This window comes from Polypterus senegalus, chromosome 3 (assembly GCF_016835505.1).
Source record: "Polypterus senegalus isolate Bchr_013 chromosome 3, ASM1683550v1, whole genome shotgun sequence".
In the NCBI taxonomy this organism is placed as follows: domain Eukaryota; kingdom Metazoa; phylum Chordata; class Cladistia; order Polypteriformes; family Polypteridae; genus Polypterus; species Polypterus senegalus.
The window spans coordinates 148,145,076-148,161,177 of record NC_053156.1 but is presented as its reverse complement, the minus strand read 5'-3'; the positions used below and the strand labels follow the sequence as shown (position 1 = coordinate 148,161,177).

The following is a 16,102-nucleotide window of genomic DNA, read 5'->3' as shown; positions in this document are numbered from 1 at the left end:
TAGTATGACTGGTGGCAAAGTTAGGGGTGAAGGAGACAGAGATAAGACTTAAGTATTTATCACCACTGACACAGAGCCACCCTTGGAAAATGTACCTGACTAAACTCCACTATCAAACAGAATGAAGGATAATAACAACTTACTGTTAGGATAAATATGCAATGTAGAATTATACTGTCCATGTTTTAGGCTGCCAATTATTAACAAGCAAACTGAGTCTACATCAAAATATGCAGCATACAGTATATGATGAAAAGGTATCAAAAGGTAATTTTCCGTTATGTATTTTATTTAATCAGTTTTACACTTAGAGAACTTATGCATTTCTTTTTCTTTATCAGGGCCCTGCTGGCATAAGAGGAGAAAAGGGTGAAAGGGTAAGTTTTTTTTAAATCATTTGGTTTGATATTGACAATCAGTTAAAAAGACAAAATGCATACATGGTTTGCTTTCTAACAGTTAGTAATATGTTTTTTACTGAGAAATGTTAATCTAATCAAATAACAGCATCTCAGGATGAAATATTCTTTAAACTGGTTTAAAATGTTAATGTTGAAATTAATGTACAAGGCAGCATGTGTTTCAAGAAAGGCAGGATTAGCTTGGGATGGCAACAGCCACTCCACATTGGGTGGGGATTGGAGGATTTGATAGAATCCCACTCAAAGGGCATACCTTTTAATTTAGATCACAAACACATTGTTTCATCTGCAGAATGTGTAGTTATTATGGTTGAGCAGTACATTGTTAACAAGGGACTGGCAGTCTGAGGCTACAGGTTATCTCGAGTTCAGATGAATTTTCTGGTGCTGTATGATGTCACCTCTTATTTAACTTTTTTTGCTAATTATTCTGTTAGCTAGTTAGATTTAGTGATGTGCATGTTAATGTAAAAACTGATGTTTCCGTTATACTGTATATAGTTTATTCGTGTTTCCAAGTGTTTTAAATTTTTAAAGTCATTTTTTGTGAACATGGTTTAATACTGAATTGCTGCTTCCTTAGGGAGATTTTGCATCTCAGAACATGATGCGGTCAATAGCCAGACAGGTCTGCGAACAGCTAATGAATGGTAACTATCATACATATTTTCACAGAGAAAGATTTAAAAGTAAGTTTTGTTGCTAGCATTTGCCTCTTTTTAAATCTATATCATTTTCATCTTAATTTTAGGTCAACTGAGCAGATTTAATAACATGCTGAACCAAATTCCAAACGGCTATTATTCCAACAATAATAACCCTGGCCCACCTGGCCCACCAGGACCTTCTGGCCCTCAAGGTCCTCGAGGAGAACCAGGTCAAGCTGGGCGTTCTGGCTTCCCTGGGACTCCAGGAGAACCAGGACAAGCAGGTGAAAGAGGTAAGGAGGAAATTATTGAATAATGAATCCAGGAAGCACTATTACTTTGCAACTACATAGTCACAGAGGAAGAACTAACCTGACTGCAAACAAAGAAGTGGAGCTTTTGTAAGAAAATAATACAAAAACTTGAAAGGCAGAAAGCCCAGGTGTTCTGTGTGTTGGTTTTGAAAGCTCTGCTGGTGCTCAAAACCTGAACTGCTATATATATTTCAAAACGACGGTTATTTTAACTCCATCATAATTTAAATGCTTCAGCAAATGCATATTTTCAGCAGTCTGAAACAAGCAGTAATTTATAGTTTCTTGAGACCCAGCTTTCCCATTTTACAAATACAGAAGGTTTAAATGGAAGTCTTGGCAACTGCTTGTTTTTCTTTTCTTTTTTTTCAATTTGATTTTTTTCCATAGGGAAACAGGAGATGCTGTAGGAGTCTACTGTAAGGGCTTTTTTCTGGCATTGTTATGAAGCGGAACACCATAAGTTCTCCCTCATGAAGATTTCTTTTCATTTTGTGGCCAAAATGTGTATAACATAGATTTTTAAAATCCCCTATAAACAACTCATCGTTCAGTATACCGTCTTTTAATCACATTAGCCCTGCTGTCTTCAGTATGGCAAAATAGGCCTAAAGATGTGGCCTGGCACATAGCAAAACAGCATTATGAAAGCTTGAAATGCATTTTAAAAAGCCTGCAATCTGTGTAACATTACAACTTTTCTATAGAATTGGAACAATATCTTTTTTTATTAAATAAGAAATTAACATTTACTTGGTAAGAGGTGGGTGCATTCCTTAGTTAACCCTAGTGACTGCTGGTGGGAGTGACTGCAACAACATCTTGCTTAAACTATTTTAGTTATTATTATTATTTTTTTTTTTTGTGCTTTATTCCATTGAGGAAAATTTTTATTGACAGTGCAGGAAAAAAAAACTATTTTTACAGGGAGTAGAAATCTGTATTCTTTCCAACACATACAGAAAAAAAGTCTATTCATGTGTTTATTCATATGTTTATTCATTTTTGTTTCCTTAATTTTTCAGCTGTAATGTAACATTTCCGAATCATACACAGACACACAAATTCTATGTTTTATTGTATGAAATTTCTAATTAGCATTTACACTTGTAGTGGTATGGTTTCTTGTAACTGAAGAGTCTGAAAAACATTATGAGAGACATTTAGGTCAATGAGAGGGTGAAATATATCATTTAAGAAGGCTCCAACAGATGCTCTTGTTTATATTAGAAGACTCGACCCTGTGGAATTAGATTGTAAAGGTATGAATTATGAGACACTTCAGTTCTGATCATTATTTCTTTTGTTGATTTAATGTGTAATAACTAGGTGTACCAGGAGAAAAGGGTGAACGTGGCAACCCAGGAACTGGATCTCAGGGACCAAGAGGTTTACCTGGACCACCCGGTATGTTAAAAAAATATATATATTTTTTCTTTTTCAATAGTTTTGTACTAAACTTTATGGTTTCTTTTTATGCACTTGATTTTTCTTAAGGTTTCTACTGGCACTTGCAGAAAAATTCCAAAGGAATATAAACAAATGAAAATGAAACTGTATAACAGCTGAACACTCCTGTAATGTCAACAGATGTTAAATAGGCTATTCGTTTTTGGGAATAGCCTCCTCTGAAGTTAAAGCAATAGTAGGAAGACCTTTTGTGCCATTTTTGTGCCTTTTGCAATAGTATTAGAAGAGACTACAATGGTAATCATGCATACCTGAAAACAAGACTCTTATGCACAAAATTAAGAGCAAAAGTCAGCAAAGTCAGAGCAGTATGCTAGTTCTTAGAATGAATGCTTGTCGGCCTATTCTCTAGTATAAGCAGTAGTGTTAAGAACTCACATTTTATATTTTCTCTCTGCTCAACCTCTGTGACAATACCCATCCAAAATTCACCCTATTAACTGTATTGTCAATCTGTTAATTTCTGTGAGGTAATGTGGTTAGCCATCCATGATGGCAAAACACATTAACCAAAAAAAGTCCCTTTTAATATTTATTTTTTCATTAAGATCCTAAGTTTTCCTAAATATTCATAAACTCCTATGCCATTTTAAGTATATGACAGTTTATGCATTTATTAAATATTAACTGTTCAATAAACATTTGTACTACAAGAAAGATGACAGGCTACTAGAGAAAAAATAAGGGACTAGAACTTGGGTGTCAAACTCTGGTCCTAAAGGGCTGCAATAACTGCAGGTTTTCATTCTAACCATCTTCTTCATTAGTGACCAGTTTTTTTCTGCTAATTAACTTCTTTTCCCTTAGTTTTACTTAACTTGACTCCGGCCCCTTAGTTGTTTCTTTTTCCTTAATTAGCAGCCAAACAGTAATAAGACACGAAACAATTCGCCACATGACCAGCTCACCTGTGCCAAACACACAATATATGAAAATAAAGAAAGGTGATGGTCTCAGTAAGGTTGATCTTTCAGGTCACCAAAGCTTTTTGACAATGTTCTTTGAAAAAAAAAAACAGAAAATCATCAGTTTTGGAAATGTCTGCTGTGGTAAAAGGAGAGCAGCAACAAGCTGTGTAATTACCAGCAAGTACTGGCTTCTCATTAAGAAACTGATTGGAGTGAAATTGGTTGCAGCTTGAAGCCTCAATTTAGCTGGTCATCTGTCAGCTCATTTCACGTCTCATTTCTGTTTGGCTGTCATTTAATCAAGAAAAGAATCAATTCAGAGGACTGAATCCTTAAAAACAGTTATTAAAATGAAGGGGAAAGAAGTTAATTAGCACTGAAACCTGGTCACTGTTAGGAAAAGTGTTAGAGCAAAAACCTGCAGCTACTGGGGCCCTCCAGGCCTGGAGTGCAACATCCATGGACTAGAAGATAAATGTGAACCACAATACAAACTGAAGCTCAAATTTGGGGAAGTCAAAGAAAACTTTGGGTCATAGCTAAAACTTTGAGAAAAGTATTTCCTAGGTTTGTGTGACCACAAGGTTGGCATAGCAGCACCCCAAACCCAGCCACAACCACACAGACACAATTCCCAGTTTGAATAAAAAGTTTATTATGCACAAATACTTCAACAATACCTCTTTATATAGTTGCACAAACTAACACAGAACTCTTCTTCCTTTCTTCTGTCTCTTTCTTCTCCTCTTCTCATCCCAAATGAGCTTTTCCATCATTTACTCCCAACCCAAACTTACCTGGATGAAGTGGAGCGACTCCTATAATTTAGACCTGAATTACATCTGATGCTAAGACAGGGTCTGTCTGTAACACAGGTCAAACAAAGGTCCCATAAAATAGGGATTATACATCCATCCCTGCAGTGTCCACTAATGGAAACCACAGGGCCCAACAGGGCTGTACTCCGGAACTCCCAGCATGTCCTTCAGGTATCCAGCTGGGTATTCAAGCCCAGGGACACTGCTACCTAACTTAATGCGGGGGGAGAAAGTGCTTTGAAGATATTGTCTCTACTACACTGTACGATCTACTACAGTGGTGACACCAGGTGATGCATGTCATCTATTAACTCTATTTTCTATTACAAGGAGTTTCAATGTTAATATCTTGCACAAGAATTCTCTAAGTTATCCACAATCCTGATCAAGGCATTTCGTGTGTCACGAGCTTGTAAGATGTCACAGAAATTACATCACATAAAACACTGGGAATTGAGTCCCCCGCAGTTACTATCATAATGTTGTTAGAAAATAAAACATCCAGAAAAAATATATAAAGAAAACAACTAAACATTCTAATCTTTAAGTTTCAAAACCCCTATGTTCACACTCACAGACTGCTTGCTTAATTCCCAATTAGAGAATGATTTGTTACTTTGATTCAGTTTCCTTTTAGTTCACTTGTGTTTCACACTGCTAACTTTTAAGTAAAGTAAACTTATCAATAAAAATCCTGTGGGCATGTCAAAAACTTCTTTCATTGGGCAGAAACATTTTTTTCTCAGGTAAAATTTCATAAAGGGTCAACTACAGTAGTGTTTGCACACCACTGCATTTTCCATAATTATTTAGTTTATTTAACAAATGCATCTCTATGAGCAAAACACTATTGAACAACCAGTAATGGTGCAATGCACAAATACACTTGACTTGAGCATTCATAGTTTTCATACTCTTTCTTTGTACATTTAGCATTCGTTTGCTCAGATGTTGATGCGCTTGCTGCTCCCTGAGCAGCTCTTCTTTTCTCCACCCTAGCGGCCCGCTTCTTCTCTGCTTTCGTTGACATCTTTTCGCGTTAAAACTGATTAAGTCAGTGTTTCTGTTGCAATCACTTAGTCCGCTTTCCTTCATTTTTCACTTAAGCTGGCACTTAAGTCTTCAATCTGCCTCAAGAATGATTTAAGATATGAAGAGGTAGGGGAAGTGATGGCGAAGGTGGTAGGGAATGAGAACGGTGCCCGTACGCATGCGATTCACTGCTGCCGAGAGTTGATTCTACAGTAAAATAAAATAAAAAAGTGGAATAACCTTGGAGGTCAATTATCATCCTGAAAGCAGATAGTTGACGTCGCGTAGTATATGTATACCAAATGTCAGGTAAATTGGTCAAACGGTTTGTGAGTTACAGGTGATTTAAAATCCTGGACAGACAAACGAACAGCCATGGTAGCTTTATATATAAAGACTAGAAGACATAAAAATGCTACTACATTGTGTGAAAAAGAAATGTTTCCAATAGGCGTGTGTATGAAAGAAGGTGAGCTCTGTTGAGTGCATACACTGATGTGCTTCAGTTTTATGACAGTGTACATACCAAATGAGTTCCATTTAACTGTATGATGCTGTATATTTACACTCCAGTAGCCACCATTTCAATGCAACCTAGGTGATCTCAAATGACATGTCTACTGTTATAATTCCTGTAAATATTTCTTAATAATATTCATTTTGGAATATTTAGCATTTGCTATAAATGTCAAGAGAACGCTGCAAGTACACACATCACTCCCGTTGAAAGAATAGGAGGTTTGATAAGAAGGGTCTTGGCTTTGATCGCCAGTCTAAGAGTGATAAGTTCAGATTTTCTTTTGCTCGCTGCCTGTTGGGAGTTTGCATATCTTCCTTTTGGTCTGGGTGGGTTTATTTCTAGGTACCCTGGCATTTCTCCAACATCCATAGTCCTGTGTGTTGGGAGTATTTGTGTTCTGTATTTTGGTCACATATCACAGGCTTTGCTTTGTGATTGACTGATATCATATCCATATTTGTTTGCTGCTTTATGCTTGATGCTACTGCAAGCCCCATGGCCCAGAGCTAGTATGAGCATGAAAAGATGGATGGATGGATGAATGGATGGATGGATGGATGGAGACTTCCCATTTCTTAATACCTTACCCTCAGCTCAAGTTTCTATGTGGCAGGCAATGACAACTAGACTAGGAGAATCATGCTTAAAGAGTCAAGAATGAAATCTTAATGTCCAAAGATACAAATTCCACTACAAGTGCACTATATTAATGAAAATAATAGTAGTTGTATAACTGGCATGAGAATATATGATGACAAAAAGCACTTCTCCTTGATTTGTTTTGGTGTCCTCAAATGTTTTATTTGCTGTTTATTCTAAACAAATGTGGTAGATCCATTTTAAGACTTGACCAGGAATGTTCACCCCACATTCATTTAGAAAAGAGGTACCCATTGGCCAAGATATAGTCATAGTATTATTCTATTTTAGAGATTTCTCGCACCAGTCTTCATCATGCTGGATTGAACAAGTATATATATTGTTCATATGCCTAAGCTTATGCAGGATGTTCTTTAGTAAGCAATATATCGTTTTTATTTACAAAAGGTCGATATCCTCAGAGACCTTCTGTTGTACTAATTTGTGGCAATGCCTTTACTCGGAGTTTTTTTTTCTCTTTCAAACCAGATTTAAAAAACAATAATGCTTTACTTTTACCATTTTATTTTTATATATTTTGAAGGTAATAATGCCGTTTTTTCAATTTAAGTAGTAAGACTCTCTGTAACTTAGTAAGTTTTTAAAACAAAATATATCTGTGCATTTTTTTTTTTTTTACTTTTATTTATTTATCTGCCTCTTCGATGCAAAAAGTATAATGGCTGCAAGAAAAAAAAGCATCTAGTTCTTAACACCTGGGATGTTGGTTTTTATTGCATTCTGTTAAAATAACTAACTCAAACTGTCACCCACATTCCATGTAAATTTACTCTAAAAATAGGATAAACAAGGATTCAGGCTATTGTGTCTGTGTTGTCTGCCTTGTAATTAGTTATAAATGCATATTAACTTCTGATGGTCCAAAGGATATTTTATTTACATGCTACAGCTGCAGGAGAAAAAACAGAAAGCTTGCAGTGCATTGTTTAAGTGTTCTGTTGCTAATTTCCAAAATCAAAAGATAAGCCTTATTTGTGTTTTGTCTAAAATAAAATCGTGACTAAAACTGTTTAGTTTTTAATTTTGTGCCATTAGTACCATTTGTTTTTGCACTTTTATACAGAATGTCTTAAGAAAGGTTAATAGTATAGGCAGTACATATAATAGCACAATGACCAAGGAAAGCACTACTTCATGTACCTAAGAAGCACAGGTTAATATTATCAAAATAGCTTGATACACATACATTTCAGCTACAAGGCAATGTCCTTGTCATGTAATACAGTAATCTCCCTGAGTGTTTCCTTGCACAGAAGGAGTGGAAAAAATGTGCAATTCATGTCTAACATGGGGCAAATGTTGCCAAGCCTTGTTTCTATGAATCAAAGCATGTTAATTCCCAATGAATAGAGAAGCAAGTGCTGATGAGTCATTTTACAGAGGCTATTCAGACTGTTACACTTTATGCTTAGTCTTCTGGTTTCATTGACAACATATGTGGAAGCTTGCAAGGAGAAGAAAAATGTCAGGAGGTTTATGCAGTCTAGACAGCAGTAAGAAACAGCCTGTAAAGCAGACTTTTTTCTTATTGAATGGAGTGAATAGCATATATGTTATAAATAATTTTATCAGTAATTTGAGAAAATGAATAATATCTTTTTATCACTAATCAGGCCCATCAGGAGAATCACGAACAGGACCTCCAGGATCTCGAGGCCCACCAGGACCACCTGGTCCACCAGGCCGCCATGGCATCCCTGGAGTAAGGGGTCCCCAAGGTCCACCAGGATATTGTGACTCTTCTCAATGTGTTGGCATTCCTTACAATGGAGGCCAAGGGTTCCCAGGTGAGTTACAACAATGAGCCAGTGCTATTAGTTTTGGTAGCTTTTATTGTATACAGTACAATAGATTCAGGCTGTTTTCATTTGCTGGACAATGAGTATTTTAAACTGTCACCAAAACATATTCACACATGTCACATTTACCGCATTCTCATTTGGTAGTTGATCAAGCTCAAGTTCAATATTAACGTTAATGTCATGTGCACAGAGTACAGTGATATTGATCCTTCCATGTCTGAGGAACAAATAACTTACTCTGATTTGTAGAAGGTTTGCCATGAAAAATGCATTACTTTCTCTTCTCATTTGGTAGGGTCTTATTTACTTTCTTCTGACACTTTTTGGCATTAATTTGCTTTGAACTTGGAACTTTGAGTTTAACCTGCTTGGTCCTTTGGGAAATATTGCATTATACAAGGTGACATAAACTCCCTAACTTTTCTTCTGCTTATACCTAATCTTTTCAGTGTTTTAAAGCTTATACAATATGTGGTTCTGGTCCCCTGCAACCCTGAACTGGACCAAATCATTCAGAGAATGCATGTATGTATGTATGTATAATATTATACATACCTACAATGAATGATTATAATTTAGCATATTGTCAATCAAAGTCCATTTAACCTTCACTATGAGTAACAAGGCTGATAAAATATTTTGTGTAGTTGGGGAAATTAATTAAACCCATGCAAAGCCTGCAGAATGTTGTTTTAGCAAGTTAAAAAAAACCTCTCATCTACAAGGTGGTAACATTTTACATTAAGGGCCGGATTTCCTTGGTAGGGTGCAAATGAGCCTGGGGATGGAAATAAATTGTAGGCACCATTCTGCATTTCAATCTCTATGGAGTGTCTACATAAAAGAATATATGGGCGTAAGCATATGCTTTTAATTCAAAGTCTGCCACCGAAACCTAAGCCATGCAGTGCTTTTTTCCAAAGATGAAGCCTGTCAAAGAAAACTAAAAAAAGGAATCTAGGGCTTACTTCAACCACACATGTATTCCCTTGCAAAAAGGGGTCTGTTTTTCAGCGATGGTGGTATAGAATTAAATTAAGCAAGGAAACTGCTTGACTGATTGTTTTTTGAGGAATTTTTAAGAGAGTGGGAATATAGTGTTGCCACAGCATCACTTATACTGCCTATATCACCCTTAAAATAAGCTTTTGTATACCCGCTTTAATCTTTAAATAGCATAGCATTTGACATCTCTCTGAGGGAGTAAACTGTATGATAGCAAAATACTATTTTAACACCAATACTTAATCAGATTATGTTGGAAATTGAATTTTTTTGCTTAATTCCCTATTTATATTGTCTCGTATCAGAACTTACACAAAGACATACTCACTATTAGGACGAAAAAAATCAGACACCATCTTATATAAAACTTTTTCTCTGATACCATCCTAAAGAGCTTTATAACATTATAGATGCAAATACAGTATGTATGATAATGACACACAATCAGAGCAAACTATTCTATGCTGGAAATGCAGCTCTTATTTCTTATTGTATTTGTAATCAAAAAGAAAAAGCCTGGTAGTGTATGATAGATAGATAGATAGATAGATAGATAGATAGATAGATAGATAGATAGATAGATAGATAGATAGATAGATAGATAGATAGATAGATAGATAGATAGATAGATAGATAGATAGATAGATAGGTCTTTATTTGTTCCCAGGGTAAATTTTGTCTTTTTACAGATGCTATTTAATGTAGAAATGTACTAAAAGAAATTAAGGAAGATTATAAATGAGACCATTCAGTCCTTCTGTCACACTTTGTCACCCCATACCTGAGTTGTCAGATATTCCTGTTGCACACAATTCTATTTTTGATTGCTAGGATATGTGATTACTGTAGCAGCTTATTTTTAGTAAATGAGTCATGAGCCCACCAGTTGAACAAAAGTTTTTATTCCAAGTCCATCTCTCCCTCCACCACATAAAAACTGAATGGATTAATCACTAGAGCTAACAATTAACTCTAAAAGAAGGAGTACATTTCAACTTCTGACACCAATTCAAAGAGTAAACTGACTACTCTTTGCATTCTTCCTTTGTTTACTTGAACATCAGACATGTAATGTGGTGTGTGAATACTTTTTGGTGTCACTCTATAATTATGTACAATGTAGTGGTGATGATATGCTACGGTATGGTCACAATTCAATTTATTGTTAATATTTAAATTTAACAATGCTATTTTTTTATTGATACCATTAATATTTCAACAATATCAGACCACTACTTTAAAGGATGCATTGCCATTATTTATATCTGTAATTATCATCCATCATATTCACCACTCCATCATTTTAGATAAAAAAGAAAAATACTTTGTTTTCACTCACAGAAAACTAACATCCTCTTTAACCTGTTTCAGGTTCGGGATAGTAAATTTTCTAAGTTGTCCGTGCATCTTACAATTTGAATACCTGAAAATCCTGTCTCTGAGATATTTGCTCACGTTTTTGAGCCTTTAAGGATAATCACCAAGGAAATGATTAACGAACAGTTTGCTGGCCATCCTAAAGGAGAGGACTCTTGTACTAACAACACTTTCAGCTTCTAGATCAGACAGACATCAGTGATGGCCTCTTTTTTTTTGCATCTTGATCCAATAAACAAACCAAAAAGAAGCATCTTTCAGCAAATGGGCTTGTTAAACTACTAACAAGGTGGAGACTCTACACCAATCAACAAAGTTAATGTGGTAAACGTAGAAGTGAACCTTGTAAATAAACTAATGGTGCCTTGTAAAGATTCTCTTTGAATCAAATCCACTAAACGTCAATTTAGCTGCTCTCAACAAGCATCTGCATTATAACCTGCTTGCTGTATGCCTCCATAACCCCTTATTGTTGGCTTTCTGGAGTATGCTAATTTACAGCATGTAAAATTTGTACATGTCTATATGGATGTTTTCTATGTTTGCAGTTTATAGGCATATATTTTTTTCCCACTACTTTCCTTACTTCTTGTACTTTTAAGTCCCCTGACTGCTGTAAAACAATTGCACCAGAAAACAAAACATGTATTTTAACAAGGCAGATGACGCAGTTTATATCTAATGCCTTTCCTTATGTTTTATAACAGGTATAACACAATTTTAATTTTTTCATTCTAGCATGTGACTTTTTCTCAGTTAATATCACACTGTTTTTCTAGTCAACCCAATAGTTGTCATATTTAGATGATCTGGTAAAGTAATTGTACAATTATTTTTTCTAGCCAGGTGATTAGGACAAAAACTTCAACCCCACAAGCAACCATTTCAGCTAAATAAATGTCGTTTATTTCTGGAGCAATAAGTTGTTGTTTACATGTACCTGTTTGCTCATCCCTGCCTCTAACTTGTTGTTCTCTGTCTAAAATGTCATATCCCTGTTTTAATTTGTCTACAGTGTCATAACAATAAGGTGTGCAACCTTGTTATCCTGTAAATGTTAAAAAAAAAATATCTGTGCATGTGGATTCAAAGATATCAAGAATCAATATATTGAACTAGAAAAATATTTCCAACCAGGACCCTATCAGCCTCCACCAGAAACCCACGTTGTACCTTTAACTGAGGAAGAGACTGAAGACTATGACACTGAAATGCAATCACCTGGTTATTCATGAAACCACAGAGGAAAGAAATCACTCTCAAGGAAGCAAAATGACAGGATAACGGAGTGAAAACCTGAAGAATTTCTCATTCTGAAAAAGTGGTTTACTATTATTTTGCATATACAGATATGAAAATCCTTTAATCACAGCAACCAGTGCACTTTGGTGTAAAATTGTTAAAATTGTTTTTTTTTTAAAGCCTACTGGCTTCTTAGAAATACCTTTACTTGCCATCATTTTTGCTTGTAATATAAGTGCAATTGTTCATTAAACCAAATCTTTTTTTAAGCAGCCGGAAATGTACAATATCAAACCCTGTCGAGCACGTTTGGATCTTGCTGTTGAACCTCTGTGGTTACAATGAAGCATATTGTACCATTTGATCCATCTCTATTTGTAAACTGTTTTACAGTTATTTCTGTGAATAGAGTTTTTTTTTAATTTGTATTTTATTTTTTCAAAGTAAAGAGTCCAGCCGAATCTCCAATCAGCACTTACGTACAGCTTCCATTTTGTCAGTGTAGACAAATGTGTATCAGTTGTATTATTCCAACTCACAGCTGACTTTACCAAAGGTGGAATTGCATGTTTGTATTGTATATTTAGAACTTTTTTTTTTTGATCAGAATATAGTTGTTTTTTTTTTTCTCGAAATCCACTGCAGTTTAAATTGTTTGCAATGCTATGAATGTAGAATTGCTTCTTTCATTTTTTAACTGCAAATTGTGAATTCCACAGCCTTATTTTCTTATTTATTTCTGAAACAAAAGAGGCATTTTTCAATAAAACTACTGAAAAGGTTAAAATATATTGTCACTGTTTGTTTGAAGGTTTCTTGTTCGTCATCTTGTTTGAAATGTACCAGTACACAACAATAAACAGCTTAATAAATCATTTTTAATTTTACACAATCCACTTTAAAATACAATTTACAAGTGTCCAACAGTTCATATTATAAAAAGCAGACAAGAGGCATCCACCTAGTTTCAAATCCACTTTATCTAGGTCTGTCTAGGATGCATGGAATGTGAAAATGGAGTTAAACCTGAACTAGACACCAGTCCATTGCATGCATACTCACACATATACAAGTAGCCTCTGGCGCCATCTTAGAATTGTCAGTTATCATTACCAACTCATCTTTGGAATATAGTAAGAAAACCAGAGTGCCCAAGGAAATACCCATTTTATAGGAGATAGGACGTAAACTACACCCAGAGACTCTGCTGATTTGTGAGTGCAGAATACACTGTATATCAATATACCAATATATGACACCAGAATACGACAAATAATAATATCTTTGATTCACCCCAAAGGAAACCTCCATACTAGGCATGCCTCGATAAACTTAATCAACATTCAATGCATACAGTGATACTCACATTATATAGTAAAAGCTCTGAACAATGGACAAAATAACATTATTTTTGGAAAAACATGTAAAGAAAGATGTAAAAGAACAGCTTAAAAACAATAAAATACACAAAATAGATATTAAAACATTACAAGTATGTACATTTTACACCTCCTAGTTTTGACGCAAATATATATTTCTACTGAGCCATGTAATTGCTAAAGTAAATTTGAAATTAAACTGGACTCTCTCTCAAATCCCAAATACTTGGTAATTTCAGTTCTGACAAATTTGAAATTTTTTAAATGAAAATATTTCTTACAGTTTTTAAAGACAATATTTACATTAAGCACTTGATATGTATTTAATTCTTGCAGTTCTTAATTAATTCTAAATTTGTTATGTTATTATTTTGTAAAGTTTAAAAAAATTCTGTTGTATAAAAATGCAGACCTGACCAATGTGCCACCTAAGGCGATTGCCTCATCAGCCCTCCCTCCACTCCAGCCCTGTATCACAAGTCACTTTACAAACCCAGAGCATTGTACACATTTACAAATAAAGGTAAATATATCACTAAGATGAATATACTGATACAGCATCATTCTAAATTAAATTAGAGTAGATTAGATTAGATAAACTTTTTTAAGCCCATTAGGGAATTCAGATAGAGCAGCATAAAAAGCAAGGATACACACTCACAGAACAAATAATTGAGCCAATCAATAAATTCATGTATATTGTGTAGATGTTTCAAAATGAACTTAATGAGTACATTGGAAGGAAGCGCTCCTTTTCATGATCATTGGCCCCTAAGCATGTTCTTGCACGTACAAATGAACCCTGGACTGGATGTCAGTCCATCACAGGGCACACATACTGTATGCATTGGCCACATTTACCGATACAAGGACACCTAGATTTTCCAAGATTTGCTTATTACTCCACTACACACATCTTTAGGATGTGAGAAAAAACTAGATTACCATTAGAAAAGCCACGCAGATATGGGATACCATACCACATTCACACTAGTCTGATGGAATTGTGAGGTGCAACACTACTGCAGCACCACGCTGCCATTTACAGTTAGTGTTAACTACATATGTGTTTATCTATTAGATATTGTTTAATTATTGTCATTCAGTTTGACTTTATTTTACAAGAAGATCAATTGAGTTTAATGATCGTGATAAAACCCATGCTGTCAGATCAACTGATGACACTAAACTAGCTTATCGTGAATGAGGGCTGAGTGTTCTGTTTTTTCCCGCCTTGTGTCCATAGCTAGTAGCTGGGAGTAGGAGCAGGTTGTGCAAATAACATTTTTAAACTTACAATTTGAAAGTCCACTTACAGCCAATTTAAACAAATCATCTGTTCTATAGGCATTGTAAAAGCAGATAATGACAGTATTCAGTGAGTTTCCATATAAAGAGGGAAATTGTGCCCTGACCAGGTGAATATTCACAGAAAACACAGTAGTAGTTTTATTTTCTATACATAATTATTATATTTCAGTATGTTCATCTTCTACTTCAGTAAATAGAACACATTAAGAGTCAAAAAGTACAACATTACACAGACAGATAAGGCGCCCTGGCAACACTTGGTATAAACTTTTTAAACTTGGTTGATTCAGGATTTGGTGCTTCAGCACTGCCAGCCCAAGAACTAGTGAGAACTGTTTGTGCCCATGTTGGTTGGGATCCTTTATGTTACAGGCTTTATTTCATCAGCATTTAATATCACTCATTATTTTTTGTGATTTTGTTTAACAAATTCAAAAAGAAATCAATATGTCAAAATAAGAACTAATCAGCATGTAAAATAACCCACATAGTCTCTTGCTAAGTCACCTTTATATTTTAAGTAATAATAATATGTATTAGTAAGCCCTGTTGGAGTCATCAACATACTGTATCTGATTTGGTTTTTCTTTTTATTTGGCTGTGCACTCGTGCTATGGGTCAAGAAGAAGTGCTGTTTGTGGCTAAGGCAGCAGCCTTGACACGTTTGAACTTTTTAAGCCTGTATGCCTGCGGTTTACTTGCCTGTCTTAATCACTTTGCGTCTGGCCCATTAGGAAAATCAGTCGTCACTTGCAGATGGAGTTCGAAATTAATTGCACTTCATTTTACAGCTTTCATAGCTGGTTTCCAATTATAAAACAGACCACATACAGAAGCCAAAGCATCTCTGCCTCCCCAATGGCGCCCCAAATCCTATTTTTTTGTAATTAAAATAACTGCAGTAGATCTTAATATACATTGCGGTAATGAGAAACTCTTATAAAGCAAAGCAATGGCATCCACCAAAGAAGTGGGATGCCAATCAAACTGTCCATACAAGTAAATAGCATAATTCTTGTTTAGAATACAGTATGTACTGTGTGCTTGTATTTTCATTTATTCTTTATTTTAAAAGAATAAAAAGACAGCAATGCCTTTGAAGCTTAAATATTACTGACAATATCTCTTTAGCTAGAAGAAGCTGATAGCTAAAATGACTTTGGTAGAGAAACAAAGAGTCCACTATACAGTTAAC

General features: G+C 35.1%; 1 protein-coding gene across 4 annotated transcripts in view; it reads left to right on the top strand.

Annotated features, from left to right (window-relative positions):
- The window catches only part of col12a1b (collagen, type XII, alpha 1b), a 171,379-nt gene extending 158,375 nt beyond the window's left edge, over positions 1-13,004 (top strand). For 2 of the 4 annotated variants that reach the window (XM_039748032.1, XM_039748036.1), the window contains 6 exons: positions 342-377; positions 1,006-1,072; positions 1,174-1,362; positions 2,713-2,790; positions 8,405-8,578; positions 12,113-13,004. In XM_039748032.1, coding sequence (XP_039603966.1) covers positions 342-377; positions 1,006-1,072; positions 1,174-1,362; positions 2,713-2,790; positions 8,405-8,578; positions 12,113-12,210 — 642 coding nt within the window. In that variant the 3' untranslated portion in view covers positions 12,211-13,004. Of the gene's footprint in view, positions 1-341; positions 378-1,005; positions 1,073-1,173; positions 1,363-2,712; positions 2,791-8,404; positions 8,579-10,969 lie in introns of all 4 variants that reach the window. The other 2 variants (XM_039748035.1, XM_039748034.1) reach the window with 2 other exon arrangements.
- The last annotated feature ends 3,098 nt before the right edge of the window (positions 13,005-16,102 follow it).